This window comes from Ambystoma mexicanum, chromosome 8, assembly GCF_040938575.1.
Source record: "Ambystoma mexicanum isolate Mex_15411 chromosome 8, UKY_AmexF1_1, whole genome shotgun sequence".
NCBI classification, from domain to species: Eukaryota; Metazoa; Chordata; class Amphibia; order Caudata; family Ambystomatidae; genus Ambystoma; species Ambystoma mexicanum.
The window spans coordinates 1244448135-1244463249 of NC_090929.1; the positions used below are offsets into that span (position 1 = coordinate 1244448135).

At 43.0% G+C, this 15115-nt stretch overlaps 1 protein-coding gene across 1 annotated transcript in view; it reads left to right on the top strand.

Moving 5' to 3' along the window:
* The window catches only part of MYOF (myoferlin), a 1388224-nt gene that overhangs the window by 715193 nt on the left and 657916 nt on the right, over positions 1 to 15115 (top strand). The window contains exon 26 of the mRNA XM_069611360.1: positions 9713 to 9827. Within this exon, the coding sequence (XP_069467461.1) occupies positions 9713 to 9827 (115 nt within the window). The remainder of the gene's footprint in view (positions 1 to 9712; positions 9828 to 15115) is intronic.

Here is a 15115-nt window from a genome sequence, read left to right on the forward strand (position 1 = left end):
AAACAGTCTATCCAACACAGCTACCTTTTTTAGAAAATTTATTTATTTTCAACTAAAAAGTTTTCTGGTTTAGAATGACGGATTTTGTTTAATGGCCATTTGCATCAAACAGCCACACTGCAGTTCATCAATGACACACTTGACAAAATGAACAATTGTTAAGTGCCCCTTTGTGGCCTGCAGACTGCGAACGCCTCACTGGCAAATAGCAGAAGGGTCCTTGATTGGTTGTAGTAATTCCCAAAGCACTCTCCAGACCTTTATAAGATTCAGGGCGTTCATTCCTGACTTTCACAGATGCCAGAGCCTCATAGGCGTTAACAGTATTTTAACATTCACTTTAGTTCAAACAATGGAATGTTTCAGAACCACCGGTTGAGAGCCTTGATATCAGTTTATGGACCAGTCTTGCACCACCAACTGGGTCCTTTTCCTAACCCATCGTGCTCTGCCTGACCTGACTGGCCCTGCCATTAACATCCTTGGACCTTCTGACGTTTGGGTCACTTGAAGGATCAAGTGCCTGACCCTATATCACCAACAGTCTGGGGCGTCCTCGCCCATGGGTGTCCACATTAAAGGGTGCTCCTGTTTGCTCCTGTTAGCTCACGTGAGCTGCCGGTTCATTTAGCATCACTGCTGCTTGCCATCAGCTATGGCCTTTTTTCATTTTATGTTCTGGTTACTTTATGCTGTGCTGTTTATTGTGTCTCACTTAGTATGCCACAATGCATACCTGTTCATTGTCGCCCGGACTACCCACTCCTCTTCTTAACGCCCTTGTAATTTTTCCAACTTATGTTATCCCCCTATGTCTACTACTCATTTAATGTCTTTCTATTGGTTCGCTCTGCATGTCGGAAGTCCACTTCTGTCCTGGGTACTTTCTTACATTCTTTTTTTCAAATCCTTTGCTTAACTGAAACCTGGATTTCTCCTAGTAGGATATACTCCTTCCTCTTTTTTCACTTTTCCACTAGTTTCTCCCATACCCCTCGAAATAATCATGGTAAAGGAGGTGGTACTTGCATTCTTTCATTAATCATGGTCTCTTGTCCCACCAATCTCACTTGCTTCTTTTTCTTCATTTGAATATCGTTTTGTCCAGTTTTCGTATCCTTCTTTATCGTCCCCCGGATCCTCTTTCATCTTTCTTAGCTGATCTAGATTCTTATTTCTACTCTTCCACTCACGTCCCCTTTTGTGCTTCTTGGTTATTCCAATCTTCACCTTTCTACTACACTCTTCCTTGCTGTTATGTCCCTTTCTTAATTCATTCCATCTAGCTCAGATCTCTATTCCTCCCTCCCATATTTCGGGCTCATCACTTAATCTTTGCCTCTTCTTCTCCTGAGACTCCTGTGGTCGCCTAGCCTACTTATCTATCAAATCATTTTCTACTTTCAGCCTATCCTCTTTTACCCAATTCTCATTTTTACTGTTTGCCTTCTACCTGTCTTGTCATGGTCTTCGTTCTTTATGCTACCACATTTATCTCCTCCCTATCTTCTATACTTCCTTCTCTGTCGATTTCCTTGTCTTTCTCTGGATTCTGCTGCTACTCGGCTTGATTCAGCTCTACGTTCCACACTGGATCTACTCCATCCATTTTCTCCCTCCAAAAAACCTTCTCAACCGTGGCGCTCTCCTGCACTTCGTTCAGCCTTGCATAAAGCTGAACGTCATTGGTAGCAGTCTTATGCTTCTGATGATCTTTTGACTTTATCTTCTCTTCATTCATCCTATGACTCTTCTATTCTAGCTGCTAAAAAAAGTACTTTATTCCCTTACTCTTTCTCATCATCCTCAATATCTTTTTCAATTACTAACCTCCATCCTCTCTACTCGTCCCCCTGACGCTTCTCTTCCCTCTTGGCTGCAGATTTTGCTGATTTATTCACTTCTAAAGTGACTTCTCTTCGATCAACCTTTTCTTCTACTTCGCCTCCCTCCTCCCTCTCCTTCGCTTCATGATATTTTTCCTTCATTTTATTCTTTCACACAGCTTTCTGATTCTGACACTTTTCTATTCTTGACCAGGGCTCACCCTACTGCATCTCTGCTGGATCCTAACCCTTCCGCTCTGATTCCTTCCATTTATCCTCCTTTGATTTCTTATCTTTATTAATTGCCCACTTGCATCAGGCTCTTTTCCCTCTTCTTTTAAACATGCTATCATTCCTTAAGAAACCTTCTTTAGATCCTGCTCTTCCATCTACTTTGTCATCTCTGCTTCTTTTTCTATCTAAACTAATGGAACGAGTTGTATAGACTCAAGTTTCTTCTTTTCTTCATCTACCGCCTTTGCAATCTGGTTTCCGTCCTGCCCATTCTACTGAAACTTCTTTACTTCTTGTTTCTAATTCCTTTCGATCTGCTAGACACAATAAGCTATCCTTTATTGTTCTTTTGAATCGCTCTGCTGCTTTTGATACTGTTGATCACTCTATTTTACTCTTCTCTTTCAACTCTTGATTTATCTGGGACTATGCTCAGGTGGTTTAATTCCTATCTCTCTAACTGCACATATCTTTTTCCAGGGGTCTCCAGTCTTCCTCGTCTCATCCACTTCTCTCTCGTGTACCTCAAGGTTCTGTTCTTGGTGCTCTTTTCGTTTTTCTTTGTACTATTCCTTTATCTGATCTTACTACTTCATTTAATCTCCTTCTCTTTCCTTATTTTCGCCTTCACTTCATGACACGGTCTGTTCTTGCCTACTTGCTGTTAAGTATTGGATGGCCTCATGGTTTCTTCATTTGAACCCTTCTAAAATGGAGGTTCTTTTCTTTCCTTTTTACTCACCTTCCCCTGTTTCTCCTTCCGGTCATCTTTATCTGCCATCAGTTCTCCCTTTCTCTCCCTCTGCTCGAAATTTTGGTGTCATTTTTGACCCCTCTTTTTTCTCTACATATTTCCAATAGCGCTCACTGTGCACGTTTCAATTTTTACAATCTTCGGCGTGCTCGTCCTCTTCTATCATTTTAGGCTACCAAGCTCCTTATTTATTCTTTTCTTTTCTCACTTTAACTATTGTTAAGTTCTCTTATTAGGTCTTCCCAAGTCTCAACTTACTCCTTTATGCTCCGTCTTTAATTCTGCCATTCGTCATCTTTTCCAGCTTCCTTTTCGGTCTTCTTTTACTCCTTCCCTTCGCTCTGCCTCTTTACTTTCTTTTGATCTCTTATTTTTAATTTCCTTTGTGTCTATACTGCTCTTTATGCTGTTGCTCCTTCCTATCTCTGTTCGCTTGTTTCTTTTTACTCTCCTCCTCGCTCTCTTCATTCTGTTTGTTTCTTCTTGTCATTATCAAACCAACTTGTGCTTCTTATCAATTCCATTCTTTCACATATCTTGCATCCAAGCATTGGAATGCTCTCCCACTCTCTATCTGTGCATCTTCTACTATCATATTTTCTGTTCCCAATTCAAAACACATCTCCTTCTTTCTCTTTCTTCTAATCATTCTTGATTGTTGATCATTCTGCCTAATTTTATTATAATGTAGCTAAAGAACTTTGTAAAGCACTTTTGTGAAAGCACTAAATAGATAAAAAGAAAGTACAAGCCACAAAAAATAATTCAAGACCTATTCAGTGCCCCAAAATGCTGCCTTTCCTCCAACATATGGTTCTACTGGGGTATAGTGGAAGTGGTAATAGCTCACTGATGTCAGCCTGGCTTTGTCAGGTTTGGCTATTTTTTTGTTGTTGTTTTTGTGTTGTTGTCTGAACTCCTTGCTGTATTTGCATGTGAGCCCCACAGTGTGTTCTGCTGTGTTCTGCAGAATGACCAGAATCTACATCCCTGGCATGGTTTGTTGTACATTGAGACTGTTTCCTGAGAGACTAGTTAGGGCTCACATGCTCCTCCTTGTCAGTGTAAATGCCATGAGTTGAGGAAGGCATCAATTTGGTAGTTATATTAGAGTGCCTCAGATTCTGCTGTTGAGGTGGTCCGTTTTCAACAGTCATAAATATAATTTAAACAGTTAAACAGATGCTTATTTCCAAGGTTCTATGCTAGCTGAGAAAATGCAAACTCTATCTCCCACCACACACACATGCATACATCATCTGGGTATCCTCCATAATTATCTGGCGATGGAAGCAAGGACGTGAGTTGGTCAACAGGGCAAGACTTGAAGGCATCTTAAACCAAAAACAATATTTGCCATCACTCCCAGTTTATATATTCTATGGCTTCTTCCAAGTATGTGTAGCGGCACATTAAACCATAAGGTGTGGAGAAACCCTGTAATGGCTTAGTTAATGGCAGTCCCATTCAGGAAAATGTCTTAATATCCATATGGGCATCCCCATATGCCTTCTGCCAGCATTGCTCTCAAGACTTTTTTGTTTGACCAAACATTGCTCCCTTTTCAATCTTTTGTCTTATACCATTCTTCTGTAATACCATGTATGGAATAAAGGCACAATAACCATATACTAATGACACGCCAGTCGTGAGGTTCGTTTTCCCAAACAAGTCTGGTTTATTTCAGCCGACTGGGTCTCTACACCACTGTGAGAGGAGAGTGTGAGAGCATCAATAAAGCAGTAATATATAATATATAATATAATACGTCATCATTGTACAGCATTATTCGGTCCACCCATATACATGACATCTAAGCTAGGGTTCAGTAATTGACAAGTCATGTACGTACTTCATTCAGTTTGAACATTCAGTATTTCTAGTCAAGACTGTAGAGACAGCTTACTGTTTTGGGGAACATGGGGCACTGGCACGGGAAGGATATCCTCTTCCAGCACGGGGACATTCATTGCTTTCCAACTAAAGTCATCTATTCGCTACATTCGTAGGCTAAGGGTCAGACAGTTCTGAAGTAGAGAAAATACTGTCTTTCATGGAGGAGCACATTTAGTCGCATATAATTCTTATTTAACTGCCTTCTACAACAGCGTTTGGAAGACAGGCTGGCACCTGGTTTGCGGATTAGTCGATGCTTATGTACAGCTTCAAGGCTTTATATAGAATAAGGAAAACAATGGGCATCATTACTAGGTTGGCGGTAAGGGGTTAATGGTGCCGGTAGGGATGGCGGTGCCGTTAACCCCTTACCGCCGCATTATGAGGTCCCTTATCCGGAGCCGCTAAAGGACCAGGGAGCTAATAACGGGGCCCGTTATTAGCTCCCTCCCCATTCCCATTGAGCCCTATGGGGGCTCAAATGGGAATGGGGATGGGTATTTTGATTGAAGAATTACCGGGTCCTCCAAGGTTGGAATGGCCTGGTAATTCCTCATTCAAGGAACCCGGGCCCGAGTTTGGAGGCAGCCATGGCGCTAACAGCACCATGGCTACCTCCAAACTCGTAATGAGGCCCAATGTGTTTCTGCAGGGTTTCACATTCCTGCCTATGTTAGCATTCAAAGTTCAAGCTGCGGCCTCGCACCGCATCGTAGAAATGAAGCACAGAATATATATTTGCAAAAGCGTTTACAGTACAAAATGGCAGACAATTACAAAATGGATTCCCAATGGTTACATTCAGGTTTCATGGTTTGCAATGTTTATCACATGATGCGATTTGCTTCTGGCCAACATTCTATTCGTGCTACATGATTGCATTACAGTTTTACACCTACACCTACACGGTATATACCTGATGGAGATTCACCAGATCATCGGGGCAGGGCGTGGGGGACGTCTCCGCAACCTGCGGTCCTCCAGACATTTTGGACTAGAACTCATGATCCTTCACCTTTGACCATCCTGGCTACGGCTGATGAGACGTAAAGTGCTAAACATCTGACAAGCCAAAGATTCCAGAACCCTGCTATGTTCGGCCATTTATTCTCAAACTGGGTATGGAAGAGCAACAGAATGATTAGGAGAGTAGACCTGTGACCACCCCAGTAAGTATACTCCTTTAAAATCCCTCCCATTATAATGTCCATTTTCAGTCCCTTCGTAGTAGGTGACATTCTTGTTATCCTTTTGATGGCAACCATTGGAACATGGCATGGCACACATGGTTAAGGAACATGTTAAAGGTATTTGTACCGCGCACCGTCACCAACGGAGTTGGTCCCCAGGCGCTCTGGCGGATCTGCAAATGAGAAGGTGGATGGGTTAGTAGGTGAAGCGGGAGTAGGATAGTGAGAGGAGTGGTGTTCTGTTGACAGCTTCAACTCGGTATACACCGGGTCCTGAGCTTTGGTGTGAGTATTGGATCGATGTCAGTCCTTGTGTGCTGTTGGTGTTGCTTATGTGTTTCGGTGTTGTGAAGTGCGTGCGGGTTGTTGTGCGAGAAATGGTTGTGTGAGAAATGCTGAGCTTTTCGTTAGTTGTATGAAGGTTAACAGGAGTTTGTAAATCTGTCCGAGTGTGTCACTCGCCAATCCTCCCAATTTCATCGGGGTGGGCAAAGGGCTACGCCTGGCAGGGTTTGGTTTGTGTGGGGCGCTCCCTGTGCTGTTCTAACTTTGTAAGTGTTACGATTGCTCCTCGCCGTTCTATTCTGGCTAGCTCTGTAGGTGTTCTAATGCTGAAGGATTGATTAATGTGGGTTGGTGTCTATTCTCCTCCTTGGGTGCGGGGGCTGGTGTAGCGGACTCCTCTCAAACTTTCTATCTAAATGCGTCTGCTGGTTTGGATATGGTACATCCGGGGAGTGGGTGAGACCTTTAGGCTTTCGTCTGAGTATGTGATCAGTCTCTGGGGGTCTCCTTTTGTGGCTATTTGCTGTGATATCTTATGGTCTGTCGTGTAGTCGTTTCTTTGGGTTCAGTGTTTGTCCATTTGAGAGTGGCCGAGGTTGGTGTTATTTTCGTTGTTGTTTTAATGGGGTGGGCATTCTAGTGCGTCACTGTTGTGGTTACGCTGTGAAGAGCCCTGATTTTAGGAGTTCCCTTAATGCTAGGTGGTTTGTTGTGTTCTGTATATTCTTAGGTCATTCCAGGTGTTCAGTGCCTGGTGAGAGAAAAAGGATCCTCCGAGTTTTTTTCTGTTATAGGGTTTTGGTTCCAGGCGGTTGTCGGTGCTTGATCTCAGTGTTCTTGTCGGTTGATGTAGGCGTAGTTTATCGCTAAGGAATTCTGCGCCTTATTTGTGTATTGCTCTGTGTGTGATGCACATGGACTTTATTCACTGTTTTAATGGTAGCCAGTGTAGTATTTTTAGCGTGGGTGTGATTTGTTCTCTTCTGGGTACCTTGAGGAGGAGTCTGGCTGCTGCATTTTGTATGCGTTGTAGTTTTTTTAGAAGCCGTTCGGGCATGCCCAGGTATAGGCTATTGGCGTAGTCTACTCTGAACATGATCAGAGCGATGATGGTAAGTGTTTTGTTGGCGAACGACAGGAACGGTAGGATCCTTTTTGCTGCTCGCAGGAGGAAGAAACATTTCTTGAGTAGAGTTTTTACTTGTGGCTCTAGAGTGAGGTTGTTATCCATCAGGACCCCTAGGTTTTTTACAGTTGATGATGGTTCTGGTGTGGTGCCGAGCTCTCTTGGCCAGGGGATGTAGCTGATGTCTCCTCCCTTTTTTGAAACGATCATTATCGGTTTTGCCTGGGTTGATTTTGAGGTGGTTGAGGTTCATCCAGTTGAATATCTCATGAAGGCCATTCTCTAGCGTAGTGTTTTCTTCTCGGGTGTCTTGTATGTTGAAGATTATTTGAGTATCATTGGCATAGTTGTAGCATGTGAGGCCGTGTTTTTTGATGAGTTTGATTAACAGGTACATGTAGATGTTGAATAGAAGCGGCGAGAAGGATGATCCTTGTGGTACTCCGTACGTGGAGTCTCTAGGTTTAGATTTAAAAGGTTTCATCCATACGGTTTCGGTTCTGTTTGTTAGGAAGGATTTGATCCATAGTAGGGCGGTGTCTGTTATCCCTAGTCCTTCTAATCTCTTTATGAGGATGTCATGGTTGACAGTGTCGAAAGCTGTGGACAGATCAAGAAGAATCAGGGCAGTGCTGCTGTCTGAGTCTGTGTTCGTTTTTAGGTCGTCCCATATTGAGAGCTGATTCTGTTCCTCTCGTTGGTCTGAAACCAACTTGTGGCTGGTCTAGTAGGCAGTGCTCTTCTATGAATTTTTGGGTTATTTTGTAGACGTACGTTTCTAGCAATTTGGCTATGTAGGGTATATTGGAGATGGGTCTGTAGTTGGATAAGTCCTCTACGTTTCCTGTTGTATCTTTGAGTAGCAGCTTGAGGTACGCTGATTTGATGGCCTGTTGAGATTGAGAGGTTGAGGAGATTCCTGTGGTATTCCATGGGGGTTCCTTGTTTGAGAATTGTTTTGTATATGTCTGGGCGGCAAGGGTCTTCAGGAGAGCCTGATTTGTTGCTTTGGTTTACAAGTTTGATGAAAGCCTCAACTGATATTTCTGAAAACTTTGTAGCTTGTTTGGGTGTTTCTCGTCGATGTCGCTGGGGTTTGAGCTGTGATTGCTTGGTCTGTTTTGTATGGTGTGTTGGATGGAGGTTATTTTGTTTTTGAAGTGGTCTCCTAGGTCCTCGCAAAGTTTCATTGATGGAATTGGTGTGATGTTGCAGCCTGGTGGGTTTTTTATTTCGTTTATGATTTTGAAGAGTTCTTTTTGTGCGTTTGGTGCTCTGTAGATTCGGTTGTCGTAATGTTTCCTCTTCGCTTTTTGTATTTCCTTTTTATATGAGCGGGTCTGTGCAGGAAGTTTAATTTGTTTGCAGTGGTGGTGTTGGTCCTCCATTCAGATTCTAGTTTACGTTTTTTTTCTTTTTATGGCGTTGAGTAGTGGGGTGTAACATTTTGCTGTTTTCTTACGTGATGGGGTGAAGGGCTTTTCTTTGGTGATGTTGTCTAGAGTTGTTGCGATCCAGGTGTGGAGCAGGGTAACTTTTCTGTCTAGGTCTGCTTCTTCCTTGGTTGATGCTTGTGGTTTGCTGAGTTCTAGGAGATTGGTTAGGTTGTAGTTTTTTATGGTTCTCCAGTTTCTTTTCATCATGATCAGTGGTTTTTCTTGTTGCTTTTTTGTTGGAGCGGCTGTGATTATGAATGGAATGATGAGGTGGTCGCCCCAGAGGATTTTAATTGGGGTGCCGTGGTGATGAGATCCTTGTTGGCAAAGATTGCGTCAAGTGTGTGCCTTGCTGAGTGTGTTGCGCCTTTGACTAGTTGTTGTAGGTTCATGGCTGCTAGTTGGGTGTTTGATCAGATGATTGTACTTGATGGCTAGGATGGTGAGTGCTTCCGTGAATGCGTCTATGAAAGTCGCATCGTAGGTTGGTGGTCTGTATATCAGTATGAATTTCAGGTTAGTTTTGGGGTTTACTGTGTTTAAAGTTCACCAGTAATTCATGAGTATACAAATGAAATTATCTTATTTTTCCCTTCCGATAACTTTGTTTTGCTAATATGGGCAGAATTTCTAATAATCATTGATCTTAAAATATTTTTTACAGAAATATTAACAATTCACTTGCACTTTGGATGGACTTCAACATATTGTTACTTAACACAGTGTATAAAAACCGAACCAGAAAGTGTCAGCACCAGTGCACATTTCTTGTTTTTCTTTCTTCTGCATTTCTCTGTAAAGCATGTGGTGTATTGCAGAACGTGCAGAAAAGCACTGTTTGGTGCACCATCTTGAAATGAAATTGTCATCGATAGTGCGCTGCATTACCATGGCTCAACATTGTCAAAACATATGATCGCCATGTGAAAATATTCATAGATTGGGCTGTGTTTTATTTTCTCCAGCTTGCTGACAGAAGCCGATGCTGGGCACAGTGAGTTTACAGATGAAGTTTATCAGAATGAAAGCAGGTACCCAGGTGGGGAATGGAAGCCGGCAAATGAAACCTACACCGATGTGGTGAGTCTTAGGACTGCAATAAAATTCATCTGCATCTTAATACAGAAACAGTACATTTATGTTTTTGTTCAATATTAATAGAGATACTTCTGTTTCTAAATTTTGTTTTGAAGCACTGTTAACATCAGTTCGATGAAAAGAAAATGGTCTATTTAGGTCGACATTGTTGAAAGTCCAAGTGTAACTTGTTTCTATTCAGCCTAAAAACTAAAGCCACTCTTTTTCTTCCACATAAATTTTCCTTTCAACCTTTAAATTGTATTGCTTTTCATCTTCCTAGGAAAACAGAGCACTACTGACCCTGTGCCTCTTGAGTTGTCCTCACATTCAGCATCTGTTATTTTCAATGTACCTAAATTGTGTCTAACTTTATACTGTAATGTAATGGTTTGCTGCGGTCGGCGATGGCGTTTGGCAAGGCCATACTCTTGGGAACCAGAATGAGGCACGCTCAAAACTCACTAGGCTCTAATCCACTCAGGAAAGAAACACTTGGTAGGGAGATCTCAGAATACATGAATGCTACTTGGCATGCCCCGTATGGATGGATCATATACAAGTCCCCAAGCTGTAGAGAATAGGCGACTATTACTAAGGATGAATGAGTACCTCCCAAATACTCTCTCTGATTCACAAACAGAATGTCCTTTACCTGTAGTGTATGAGGTGTGGTGAACCAGAAGGGTCATAGTTAACATTTTTATTTTAATAAAAAAACAAAAATGCCTAACTAGCCATATCTCTGAGGGAAGTTTAATGAAACTAAAGCAAAGGGTGCTCGTCAAGTTCAAAATAAAGTCTTCTGTCTGAATCCTCAGCAACTAACTGGCCCGACTACTTTAGAAAACACCTAACTAAAAGGAAAAAGGGAGGCTTGCACAATAGCCTTGGAATGGCCTTCTACCTGCCCCCCTTGTAATCTCAAAGTTCCCTTAGAATATAATGGTATAGTCTTCACGGTTCCGTGTAATAATGTTCCCGCAAAATGTCTCCTAACAAAAATGGCACTGTTTTTGCAGAGACATTATTACATTGAACATAACACAATGTCACCATATATAATGTTGCCAATGGTGACATTATGTATGGGGACATTATTACCTGATATCGTCTTCACAAACTTGGTAAGCCTGGCTAAAATTATAATCTTCTGTGTGGGTTTCCATCTCCCCTTGATGAGGAAAACAGGCTCTTGTTTTTATAAGACATTTCAAGTATGTATGTATTAAAAGGATAATGCATATCCCTCCCTATTTCTATGGGGTGTTCCCTGCCTAACAAAACTAGCTAAAGTGCTCAACAGTCTGTGAATGTCTTCAAAAGAATCTGTCCTCAGTCCTAACTAACCCTACCACTATTTTAACAACTAAAGACTGGCAATGACTCCCTTCTCCTGGGGTTTTGTTTCTCACAAACGTCTGTTCAATAGGTCATTTTCAAAGTCTCTTGTGACTTTACACTAGTTCATTCAGTGCTGTTATGATTTTTTCTTCTCAAAATTTGATTCTTTCAACCTTATTCTGATTTATTCTCTCTTGTTAAGGGTTTCCGTTTGTCTGTTTTGCACCTCTATATGTTTACTACAAAGTTGTTATTTTTTCCCAGGGTAATGCTATCCAACCTTTGACTCTCTTGAGATTACTTTCCTTTCTATGTAATTCACAAGATACCTTCTCTTTATTTTCTCGGTCTTTGAACATATAGATCAGTTTGTCCTTTTCCTCAGGTTTTTCTTATCTTTACTTTCTTTCTTAATTAGACATTTTAACTTGACTGAGACAAATATAAATACTCCCATAAAGATTCTCATTTGCTTGTGCTTTCAATCTTCTACTTCTATTGTCTTCACTGGGACAAGTACTGGCATAAATATTCTCATCCGATTTTCTGGCTTGCAATAGTATCTTCTCATTATCTTGACTGGGACGAATATGTGTAGTCCTATAATGATTCCTGTCTCCCTCTTGGGTCTCCCAGTTTTCCCGGTTATCTAACATAGGGATAATGTCACTGAGGTTTTCGTTTTATTCAGGACAGATTCTCTTTGCCTGCCCAGCTTCCTTTATTACTTCAGTGCGTTATACTACGAATCTTCCTTTGTGATGGCCGTCCAGTATTTCAGATACTGGGATGTTACGTGGTTCCAATCGCATAGTAGTTTCAAAGGAGTTTCTGGGACCACCGGTCCACCACGCGATCCTCGTGGTCATGCCCACCACTCGTCATTTCTTGCTCCCTCCAACTGACAGGATGCTGCGCATCCAGCTCTCGAGTTTTGGTGCTCGAGCAGTTTAACCACTTTTGGGCTTTCGCAACTTCAATCTCTTCCCCTCTCAGGTACTATGTAGCTGTGGCCCTTCCCCAGTGTTACCTCCATGTCTTTCCCTCTCAGTCGGCTACAGGCTCTCTTCACATCGCTCTCTTACTTGCCTTAGTTAAATGGGATTTTCTGTTGAGATCCTACTTGCCCCCTGGTGGAGGGTGTTGTGAAGCTACTCTCTTCCCTGGCCTCACAAGGAGGCGGGGGGCTTCTCGTGGGGGAGAAGGGATGAATTCCCTCGATACGTCACTCTGGTTTAGTGGGGCCGTGTGCTGTTACATTCTCTTTCTCCTGCCTGCGTTGGTTTCGTTATTTGTGGAAACCAGCAGTCCTAAACCTTGCTCACATCCACATGTTGGTAGCATCTGTTTCCCTGTCGGTGCCTCCCTCGGAGGGAAAGGCACTTGCCGAGTGGAGCTTGGGACCTTGGGCTCCTTTTCTCTCTGGTCTCGGCATCTGTTGCTGGGTACCAGGCCCACCACTGCCCTTCAGCGGTTACACCACTCGAATGCGGTTATCTTCGCATCGTCTTTCTCCTTAACCAGAGCCTCTTGCTCAAACAAGGCACTGTCATCAAGCCTCCGGCTAGCAGGTCTTGCTTCCCTCACGACACAGATGGCTCTGCAGCTCGACGTGGCTCCCCCCTTCCAGGATGTCAATGCTACAAAGGCTCGTCTCTGCATACCACTTGCTCTCCTCCCTCTGTAGGAGTCTCTCCTCCATTCACAGTCCTTACTCTCCTTATACACATCATTGTAACAAAAAGCGTCGGTCTTCCTTGAGCATGGCATTCAAGCGACGTTCACCATTACATGAAGCCAGTCAAAACAAAGAAGGATCTTTTAATGAATACATGGTTAGGGGCACCAACCAGTAACCTTTCGGTAGGTCTAGAGTGGAGATGTAGTTGGACGATCCTAGCTTCTCAATGAGCTCATTAATTCTGGGCGTAGGGTAATTCTCAAACGTGGAGATGCCATTTAATTTCTTAAAATATATGCGAAATCTCCAAGATTTGTCCGGTTTGGCTACCAACAAAATGGGGGAAGACGAAGGACTCTCTGAGGTCACAATGATATTGGCCTTGAGCATTTCATGGAGTTCAGTCTCGATAATTTTCCTCCTTGCCTCCAGGATCCGCAAAGGTTTTAGATTCACTGTTTGCCTGGCTGGGGTGCGGATATAATCAAAGAAATTCAGCACTATACAGGGTTGCTCAGAATTGACCTCTGAAAATTGGTCTTAAAGGTTGCAAAGGTCTTTCTGTTGGGAGAGTGGTAGATGGTTAGGGATTAGCTGTTGGTCGGTGTCTATAAGGAGGGTGGCTATAGTCATTAGTCTCCTTCAACTCTCAGTAGGTTTATATCATAAATGTGGGTTTTCTGCCTGTCTGGTTGGGCCACTACATAGTTATATGGACCATTTTTTTTTTTTCAAGAATGTTGTAGGAACCGTACCATTTGAATATCGTCTAGTTCTCCGAGGTGGGTAGGAGAACTAGGACAGATTCCTCAATGGAAAAATATTTGGCTACCATTCGTCTATAATGTAGGGATTTTTTGATGTTTGTGCCCTATTTAGATGTTTGACAATTTCCCTTACAGCATTCATAAGGGATTTTTACTTCTGGGGTGCCCGGGAACTGGATAGGATGGCTGCTTCTCTTTCCTCCCAGGTCTCTTTCAACAGATCTAGTAGATCTCAAGGTTCTCGCCGGTATAGTAATTCTAAAGGCGAATAGCCTAGAGAAGCCCAATGGGTTTTTCTAACTGCCAATAGAGCTGATTGAATCATAACATTACAATTACTACCATCCTCCTCTACCACTTATGGAGAATCCTTTTCAGGGTTTGTTTAAACCTCTCAACAAGGCCATCCATTTGGGGATGATAGACTTAGGTCCTGAGGGTTTTGATTTGTAGCATCTCTTTTATGTCGTTCATGATCTTTGACATAAAAGTAGTACCCTGATCCATGGGGATTTCCTTGGGGAACCCTACTCTCGACAGAAAAGGAAGGTGTTTTTTTAGGATCTGCCTATTATTTCAGAGAAGAGACCCCTTTGGATAGTGGATGGCATAGTCCATTATCTCTAAAATGTATTTGTTCCTCAATTCTAGTGGGCCCACTATAACCATTGCTATTCTGGAAAAGGGCACAGCAATACTGTGGAAGTGGTTGTAATGGGGCTGTGGGAACTGGAGTGGATGTGGTTTTCTGGCAGATTTTGCGTGTGGAAACCTAGTTCTTCACATCTGCGAACACTCCAGGCCAGTGGAACCAGGAGATTTCCTGGATTTCAGTCTTCCCTATCCCCGATGAGCGGCCATGAGATGGGAGTATGCCAGCTCCAGCACTAGCTGTAGATGACTGCGAGGAACCACCAGTTGTGTCCGGTGAAGCCCCTCCTTTGCCACGTCTACATGGTCTAGTAATCACTTCAGGAAGAAAAAGGGACCAGGTTGGCTACGGCCTTGTTCCTCCTGGGTTACCCTCCCAAAGCAGACACTAGGTCTGGGTCATTCCTTTCGGCGAAGGCAAGATTGGGAAAATCTGCTCTGCCTCTCTCACCTCCGGTTCCTCTCTAGTGAGGTCAGCTGCTCCGAAACCTATTGATTCCCCTCTCAGTTTCGAGTAAGGTTTCCATTTCCTGAGGTACTGGAGTGAGGGCTTTCCCGAAGATTCCCTGGGCTAGGGCCTCCTCCTCTTTGAGGTTATGGAGGATCACCTTCACCTCCTCCCTATAACTCGGATCTACTACCTTGCCAGCAACATTTGGGCCCTATCAGCAGGCTAGTCTGGATTTAGTTGCCAGTCTAATATAGGCCCCAGGTGGAGGGGAAAGATCTAGCCCTGTTGCCATTAAGCGTCTCTCCTTAGGGTGTATGGAGATGGTTTCGATACTATATAAATCAAAGCCAATGGATGGTAGGGGCTTTGGCTTTCACAACAGTCTTGGTAAAGAGGC